The sequence below is a fragment of the Stigmatopora nigra genome, chromosome 22, assembly GCF_051989575.1.
Source record: "Stigmatopora nigra isolate UIUO_SnigA chromosome 22, RoL_Snig_1.1, whole genome shotgun sequence".
In the NCBI taxonomy this organism is placed as follows: domain Eukaryota; kingdom Metazoa; phylum Chordata; class Actinopteri; order Syngnathiformes; family Syngnathidae; genus Stigmatopora; species Stigmatopora nigra.
In genome coordinates, this window is record NC_135529.1 from 6,615,853 (window position 1) to 6,625,008 (window position 9,156).

General features: G+C 40.4%; 2 protein-coding genes across 3 annotated transcripts in view; one reads left to right on the top strand and one right to left on the bottom strand.

Moving 5' to 3' along the window:
* Window positions 1-4,938, bottom strand: part of LOC144215659 (tetratricopeptide repeat protein 28-like) — a 131,519-nt gene extending 126,581 nt beyond the window's left edge. For both annotated transcript variants that reach the window (XM_077744729.1, XM_077744728.1), the window contains exons 1-2: window positions 4,496-4,938; window positions 2,135-2,434 (exon numbers count right to left, since the gene is read on the bottom strand). In XM_077744729.1, coding sequence (XP_077600855.1) covers window positions 2,135-2,434; window positions 4,496-4,525 — 330 coding nt within the window. In that variant the 5' untranslated portion in view covers window positions 4,526-4,938. The remainder of the gene's footprint in view (window positions 1-2,134; window positions 2,435-4,495) is intronic.
* A 2,174-nt stretch (window positions 4,939-7,112) lies between these two features.
* LOC144215719 (L-serine dehydratase/L-threonine deaminase-like) lies at window positions 7,113-9,092 on the top strand. The gene is made up of 7 exons (XM_077744818.1): window positions 7,113-7,265; window positions 7,338-7,377; window positions 7,461-7,600; window positions 7,670-7,761; window positions 8,253-8,480; window positions 8,567-8,691; window positions 8,772-9,092. Exons 1-7 carry the CDS (start codon window positions 7,113-7,115, stop codon window positions 8,963-8,965), a joined length of 972 nt encoding a protein of 323 aa, XP_077600944.1. The 3' UTR covers window positions 8,966-9,092.
* Window positions 9,093-9,156: the final 64 nt, after the last annotated feature.

The following is a 9,156-nucleotide window of genomic DNA, read 5'->3' on the forward strand; positions in this document are numbered from 1 at the left end:
CACCCATCCAGCCAGCCACCCACGTGAGACAAAATGCAAACAGACGTGCCCCTCTTCTGTGAAATGACACACCATTTTGCTCTCATTTAAGCATTTTATATTCCGAAGCAGGGTGAGGTACAAAAAGGCCTAAAGCTGTCTCGGGCCATTAAACTGCACATTCTCTTTCTTCTTTTAGAATGTGTTTGTTGGCACTCGGAGTCAAGAGAACTGACACATTGGACAAGGAGGCGGGGGTTCCTTAACGCCTCTCGGCCTTCTTCGGGAGGGTGGGCTGCCCACTGGTGCCTGGTGCCGGGTGCCTGGGGCGGCAAAACTGGGCCTGTCAACATCTGACAGGCCAATCCACAAGCTCAGTCATAAAACGGTATGATTGATGATATTATGTACTCATACAGGATCTGGACGGCGGTACGCTTTAATCCCAAATTTCAACATCCAAAGACTCTCCCAATCAGGTGAACCCAATTGCTCCAATGCATTCCTCCACTCTCACAAGGGTGAATTGTGATCCTTTTATATCACGCTTACATATTTCTAGTGCGGCAAGATAGCATTTGATTCCGATGTTTTATTTTAAATGAAAGAAAATGTGGAACCAATGAGCTAAAGGAAAAATGAGAGCATCCAGCACACTCATTTCAGATTCCATGTTGAAGACTGATTGTGATTTTTATTGCTTTGAAAACACACACAAACACGCAGACTGTAAAAACTAAATTGCTTTGTATGCCTATTAACTCTGAAAACCAAACCTTTCACAAGTCAACTTTCTACTTGGCAACACTGACCCCTACAGGTGCTTTGAGGAACATTAACTTCAATTTCTTGTTTTTAACATCACTGGATCTTAAATCTGATGGTTTTATGCAGAACGTAAAAACATATGTTGTCAATAAGAACACCTAACCAAAACAACAACAACAAAAACTAAGAAAGTGGAGTATAAAGCAGTCTAGATCAATGCACCCCCCTCCTATTCATACCACAAAGACGGCTTTATACTTGGACAGCGCACAACCAAGAGCAAAGCGCCTGTCTGTCGCTGCAACACTGGATTTCACTTTAGCGTGACGGGATTGAATAAGCAGTAAAAGATCACCCCCGTGAATAAAGCGTCCTTCGAGCAGAGTGACAACACGTCAGTGAATGATGATACGACGAGCCCCAAAACATTGGATCAAATACAAAGTGACAGTCTTGTACAGCAGCACCATTAGAAGAAAACCTACCTGTGCATCTGAAGATGGGTGACCCCTGACCAAAGATGAGACGTGATGCATCACAGCGTTGACAAATGAGAGTCAATATCACTCTACCATGTTATCATCAGTCTCTCCGGGGAAAGACAAAAGCCTGATTTCCCCGCTAAATTATGTAATCAATGAAATCTTTCGCACTGTAAGGAATAGGGCCACGACTGATGTGAAATCCATGGCGGGTTAATAGTGCACGGGGATCGGACATAATCAGTGGGAACTCCGAAAAGTTTCAATTGATGGGGCTTTGTCGCTGAGCAGCAAAGATTGTAAATGACAACAATTCAATTATTTTTTGTTGTTCTAAATCTTATAAATATACTGTTAACAAGAATAAAGAGTACAAGGTATAGTTCATTTGTTGACACCTCATCACATGCTTGTTGACTAAAATATTTTTTTTTATAATTTTGGCCTCGATATACAGAGATAGCTTTGGGTATTCTTTGAGCAAAGTTTACGGGAGAGGAGGGACGGAAGTGTGGTGTCGTTTGCTATGTTTTCATACATGAACAACATTATCGACAAAATCATAACCTTTCTTACCTTTATGTTCACTGAGAATGGCATAAAATATTTAAATAACCAATAAATAATAATTCATCATTACAATGTGGCACTTTACACAACAACTTAATTACAGAGCTTGTGCTACTCTTAAATCAAATTGATCATAATGTATTTCTTGATTTTATAGTCTTAGTAATTTAATTAAGAGATGTTTGGATAAGTCAACTATTTTTACATGCCTCCTCGTTATCTTCATAAATAACTTTTACAGCCCTCTCACATTGTCTTGAATTTGCTATATTAAATTAATGCAAGACTTTAGTTTTAGTTAACTATAAGGTCAATCAATACGAAAATGTTCCTACCTTAGGCCATTTAGGATTGAGGGTGCAGGCTTTCTCGGCGTCCTCCAGAGCGGCCTGGTGCTGCCCCAGTTTAAGCAGTGCGGCAGACCGGTTGCTGTACAGAATACAATTCTGCGGGTCGGCTTGCAAAGCTTGGCCGTACAGCTCCACGGCCTCCCGAAAGTTCCCCTGCTGACAAGCCTCGTTGCTCCTTTGCACTTTCTCCACAAAGTCCGCTTTGCTGAGGACACACCTGGTCTCGCTGTCCCCTGAAGCGCGGCGCACGGGACGAGCCCTGGCCCGAGAGCCGCAGGTTGCAAACTAAAGACAAGCATTAGGGAAGACAGATAGTGAGATGTTGCAGCAGAATGTCAAAAGTGCTTTTAGAGCACGGGTGTCAAAGTGGCCACGGTTCTAAAAAGTGAAAGAATAATGCAATGGATGTATTACTACTTATTTTTTAATACTTTTACTCTGAAGTGTGTGTTTGAGAAGCCCTTCAGAACTTTGCTGAGGTTTAGGGGTACCTACTGCACAGTTTATAAATACTACATGAGAGTAGACTTCTTGTTCGATGAAATTGCACTGGAACATAATTTGGTGTTTTGCATCTCCATATGGTGACCAAAATAGACACACCTCTCAAGATAATGTAATGCACATGTACGCTACCACAAACTTCAGTAGATACACCACAACTTTCATTCCCTTGGATGTATTACTAAATGAATAAACTGTGAAACTTGACAAACTAGCATCTTTGTAAAAACTGCATTTTTCAGTAGTTTTTGTCATTTTTCAGGAGATTGTTCATGCAAAAAAAAATCATTGATTCACTAGGTTCTTCACTTCAACGTCAACATTAACTGAGTTCAAACAAAAATGGCAAATTGACAAAACAGTCAAAAAAAGAAACAGCGTAAAGGCTACTGTCAACTTTGTATTGTGAAACATAAGAGTAACCAAATAAACCACATATTTTGTTTATACTATTTACATGCTATTCCAAGGAGTTGAATCCAATATAAAGAAAAATAAGATCCCATCTGTCTCCACTCCTTATTGTGTTGCCATAGTAACGGTAGTAATGACCGACAATTTAACAAATTGGGTACCAAATACTATCCAAAAAGTTTATCCATTTTGCAGGGATGGTTTGCAAGGAATTACCCATAAATCTGGCATACGGTTCCGGTTGGTTGCCTATCCCAGATTTTGGGCAAAAGGCAGATTACACCCTAGACTGGTCGCCAGTCAATCATAACACCAACAGCGGGAATCGAGCCCATGCCACCCCCATTGAAGTCAGGCGAGTGAACCACTACATTGTAGCCAGACATTACTAGTGACTTGGAAGTCATCTCTTGTTTCATGTTATTGGAGCAGCCTCCTTCCTCCTCCTTCCTCCTCCTTCTCACCACACCTCCTCCTCCTCAAAGTGAATTCTGGGATACAGGAAGGCTTGGTAATTACTTCCAGAGGCAGAAAGAATAGAACACAAGCAGACATACAGACTTTTGGCTGCGGAGGAAATGTAAAGCAATCAAGTGGCACTTTTCCTTGCATTTTGGGACCATTGTTTTACATTTTCTTGCCAGAGGATAAATTATGACTTTTTCTTTACCATTTTAAATTGACCAGAACAAATAACATAAAGTTCAACAACAAAAACAAATAAACAAAGTGGACAATAGATGTCCAGTTAATTTGAACTCAATGGAATCCGATGAGTTAAAGACTTGCACATATTAGAATGATACCTTAAATTAATAATACTATTACAAATAAACACATTGAGACAGCACAGAGTGGAATTAAAAATGACAAGGATGCAATAACTTGTTGTCTTGGCTTATAAACGTCCAAAATAAACTATAAATAATACAAAAGTGACATCTGTGAATCGGTGTTTGCTCTCCAAACAATTACAAACTTGAATGAGTCAAGATTTAACAAACAAATTGAAGATTACAAAAACACATTCGGTCTCAAACTGTGTTTTTGTGTGTCCCCTCACACACACACACACACACACACACACACACACACACACACACACACACACACACACACACACGCGCGCGCACACGCTCGTACACACGCACACGCACACACACACACGCGCACACGCTCGCACACACGCACATAAACACTAACACAAACAAAAATACACAAACACACACTTCGTGTGCGACCCTACATCATGCATGCATGGAAAATCAATAAACAAACTTTGACGGGAGTTTGTGCACAAATGGTCATTTCCGATGAAAGGATCAAGTTAAAAAAGTGTCCTTGATTAGGACAATGATGTGAAGACAGCCAACATGACAGCCAGTTGTTTTATGCGCGTCGATTCGAATTATTTTCAATGGAATGTACCTTTTCTTTCACACTCGCTTGTTTCTGCATCCTGGCGTCGCTCCTTTGCTATCATCCCATCACAACGCTCCTTGGCTTTTAGTTCCAAAAATCACTTTCCGTGCGATCAAAAATCGGACTTTTGAAAAGCGACAAGCGCTCACTTAGTCGTCGGGAGAGTCGAAAGCAACGGAAAGTGGAGCAAAGCAGTGGCTTTTGGGTAGAAAGTTTTCTCAGGGATTGTGCGCCATGTTGTCAAATGTTTTCCTTTTTTCTCCTCCTTTTCCTGCTGTTGCCATAGAGGACGACTTCCGAACGCTGTGAGGTGGCAGCCTCGGTCACCAAAAACTGGGAGAACGCCTTAATACATGCTTTTCTTTTCCAACTGGGACTCGTTTAGTACCCATTTAACCCTTTCTGGGATAAAAGGTCATTACATTATACAGATGCGCACAAGTTAAGACCTTTTAACCTTTGAAAGAGCAAGTGACTATTTTGGAGAAAAAAAAATATTAAAGCCTCTTTAAATGGAAATTGGTAATTTTTGGGGTAATTTAATAATACTTGATTTTAATATATATATTTTTAATTATATATAATTGAGGTATTCCAGTGGATGAGTGGTTAGTGTTTCGGCACCGCAGTTCTGAGATGGAACGTTCGATACCAGGTTTGGATCTTCCTGTGTGGAGTTTGCTATGTTTTCCCTGGGCTTGTGTGGGTTTTTTCCAGGTACTCAGGTTTCCTCCCACATCCCAAATACATGCATGATAGGCTGGATAAGTACTGGAATATGTTCCATGGGCAGGGGTGTCAAACTCCGGTCCTCGAGGGCTATGATCCAGTCTTTTGTTTTCATATCTCCAGCCTCTACCACAGCTGAATTAAATGATCAACTCATCATCAAGTTGTGCAGGAGCTTGAAAAAAATCCTGATTATGTACAATTGGATTCAGGAGTGTTGGGGGAGGGAGACATGGAAGATAGACTGAATAGGGAATCTCAAGTATACCAGAACTGGGCATCTCTTTATAAATAATACAATGTGGATTTTAAAAAAAAATGCATTAGTATAATTAAATTGAATAAAAACAATGTCAAATGTGAACTGTCTTTAATTGACAGCAGTAGATGGGTTTTTGTTTAGATTGAGTGTTTGAAATGGCTATATTGACGAACAATTTGTTGATTAGTAAGCCCTGCATGCAAAAATGGATTGGAAAGCAACAGAAAGATAGCAGAAAATTGGCATAGTTGAGCTCCTTTTGCGTGCAGTTGCAGCCTTTCACCAGTAAGAGGCGCGGTAGTATAATAAGGGTGAAATGTCAAGTCAAAAGCAGGCATGCATCAATTGAGTCTGCCTATTTTTTATTAGTAGTCAAAATGTTAAGTTCTACATAATTCTCTATTATATAAAATATTTATAATTGCAATTTTAATAAAATCTAAATGAAATTACAATGAATAAAAACAGAAATGAACAGTCAGTCAATGAGTTTAATGTGCACACTATAAGAGTTATTTAAAAATGGGGGGGTGTAAAATTATTAAATGCTAAGTTGGCAAGACTATGCCTTTGTAAACAAACTTATATTTGTCTACTTTTTGTTAGTAGAAGTCATGCATCTCAAACAATAACAAGTCACGAATATTTAATTTGTACTATTCAAAAATCACATGAAATTTTTGTTCCTTTCAAAAGTCACTGCTTACAAAAATAAAAATTGAACGATATGATACTTATCATTAGAAACACATGCATTTTCAATTACATGAGTTATTTTACTAAAAATGCACTATATTTTATAACTTGCATTTTGTGTGCTTTTATGCATGTGAATATTTTATCTATTGCCAAAAACTACCTTGCTTATTAGTGAGAGTTCACATATTTGCATTGCAACATGATCCAATAATTATAAAAGGTTAAAGATTGAGTTGGTTGTTTGGTCACATTGTATAAATTATCAGTCCTGGTGGTCTTTTAATAGACGCCATGGAGCAGGCTACCACAAGCCCACTGTATGGTTGAGGTTTGAGGCCACTCTCCTACGCTCCTGCGCTCCTTTTGGTAGTCGTGAATCCAAGCTAAAATAGTGTCGACTCTTTTGGTAATGGCGCGGCACGGCGACTGGGTGCGCCTCCTTTAAAGGGTGACCCCTCACGACGAGGCCAGAGTGTGACACTGTCATGGGATGGTTTCAAGGACCTTGTCCGGACCAATTATGTAAGGCTCATTTGGATTGAGTCAGCTTTTTAGACAAATAAATAAGAATACAGTATAAACAGCAACTACCTGGGTTGTCTTGTTTTTCCTGTTTTACAATTAACAACACAGTGCACACCTTCATTTGAATGCCAATATTAAAGGCTTCCGGCGGGTCATGGGGGTGGGGGGGGGGGTCCATGCTTTTGGGAGGAGAATGCCTAATACTGATTGGTTCACAAGTGGGCCTCCGTTGCCGAGCCCACAACACTTGCAGGTATATATGAACTGTCGCTAACCAGGAGCAGATTAGATCATAAATATCAATATTGAACTTGGCGTTTCGTTGTCAAACTGCTTGTGGTAAGTTGAAGAATTATTTTTAATTTGTTTTAGTGGGGTGGAGTTAACCTGGATGTGCTCTACAGAGACATGAAGACCCAACAGCCTCTTCACGTGGCCACCCCGGTCAGAGAGAGCCTGGCCTTGACAAAAGTGGCCCAAACGTCCGTCTACCTCAAATTGGATTCATCCCAGCCTACGGGATCCTTTAAGATCAGGGGAATTGGACACCTATGCAAAACAGTAAGTACATTTCTATTTTTGTGGGCAAACTCAAGTGTATAAAAGCTGAAAAGACTTATTTTGAATCTGCAGTGGGCTGAGCGAGGATGCCAGAGATTTGTCTGCTGTTCAGGTGAGCGCCATTCCAATCAGGGTTGGTTCATATTCCTATGAAATCAAGTTGATTTTTTTTTCCCTCCTGACTTATTCTAATAGGAGGAAATGCAGGCATGGCTGCAGCCTATTCAGCCCGCCAACTGGGCATACCCGCAACCATCGTGGTGCCCAGCGTCACCCCAAACCCAACGGTGGACCGTCTAAGGGAGGAAGGGGCCAGCGTGGTCATCCATGGCAAGGTTAGATAATCATGGGAACTTTTGACCATCGGAAGAATGGAAAATAAGATGAGACTCACCCTTATATAGGCACTTAACGAAAGCATCGAGTATGGACAGCAACTTGTGGCGAATAACCCAGGATGGATATTCATTTCTCCTTTTGACGACCCCCTCATCTGGTGAGTCGAAGAAACTATTTTAATAAGTCATAAAATATATTTTTCCTCTTCTGACTAAAAGGAAAATAGTTCTAAAGTATGTGTGATCATATTCTATGCTGTCTATCATAAGGAAAGAATATTAATATTTCAGAATTCTTTCAAAAGCTGGATTTATTAAAATAATTCTGAGCAGCAATTTCAAACTGAATGGACCTTTTTTTAGAGAAAAGGCCAGAACATTTCAGAAGTCATAATCCAATTTTCTATTTAATCTAATTTTTGTATATGTATACACTATGACTACTCTAAAGTGACTGTAAGGTTTAAAAAAAAAATGCAATTTCACGGAAAATAAATAAATTTCAGAGTAAATTGAGAAAAAAATGGCTCAATTAAAGGTAGATTAACTAAGCAAAGGACAAGATATTTAGGTATGTTTGACGAATGCAACGTTAATGTTCACATAGTGTCTACTGTGGGGGTGACGTGTAGGTTGTGTTTTGTTGCAGGGAAGGCCACACATCTCTGGTACAAGAACTGGAGCAAGACATGAAGGAGAAACCTGGGGCTATCGTGCTATCGGTGGGAGGTGGCGGCCTTCTGAACGGAGTGGTAGAGGGTCTGCGGCGAGCCGGCTGGGATGACGTGCCCATTGTTGCCATGGAAACCATAGGGGCTCACAGCCTCAATGCAACTATTAAAGCAGGGCAGCTAGTCACTTTGCCTGCTATCACCAGGTACGCTATTAACATATACTTACCCATTTTAATGCATGACTTGGCGTTTCTGATCAAAGTCAAACGTCTTTTCTTTCCATCCACAGCGTGGCCACCACATTAGGCCTCACCAGGGTTTCCGCACAGACTTTTAAACTGGTGCATGAGCACACTGTCTTCTCAGAAGTCGTCACTGACCAGGAGGCTGTAAAGGCAGTGGAACGCTTTTTAGGTGAGTACCAACCGCTGGGACAAAAAAACAGACTGCAAATACGTACCGTATCATCTGATGTGGGGTTCTCCTATGTGTAGATGATGAGAAGGTTCTGGTGGAACCAGCCTGTGGTGCTGCACTCGCTGCTGTGTACAGTGATGTCATCAAAAGGTTGAGGGATGAGGGCCAACTGGAGAAGCAGATGGGGCCGGTGGTCATTGTTGTATGTGGGGGGAACAATATTAGTATGCAGGAGCTCCACAGGTTGAAAAAACAACTTGGTATTCTCTAGCTTGCTTTTGAAAAATGGATTGTTTAATTCTTCCTGTTTATGTTAGTGATCTGCTCTAATAACTTGTTCCATTTTCCATGTGCTCCTTCAACTAAATCATTCCAGACTGTGATATACTGAGTAGAGGGATTAAATGATGTAGCACTACATAGCAGGAAGATGTTGTATTTAAATTGATATTCTTGAAGAAA

What these genes read in the sequence shown, in the direction of transcription:
- LOC144215719 (XM_077744818.1), top strand. Translation starts at nt 7,113, where the DNA reads ATGAAGACCCAACAGCCTCTTCACGTGGCCACCCCGGTCAGAGAGAGC. An exon ending in TTGGACACCTATGCAAAACA is followed by an intron (nt 7,266 to 7,337) that starts GTAAGTACATTT and finishes TTGAATCTGCAG; the next exon opens with TGGGCTGAGCGAGGATGCCA. An exon ending in GGCAGTGGAACGCTTTTTAG is followed by an intron (nt 8,692 to 8,771) that starts GTGAGTACCAAC and finishes TCCTATGTGTAG; the next exon opens with ATGATGAGAAGGTTCTGGTG.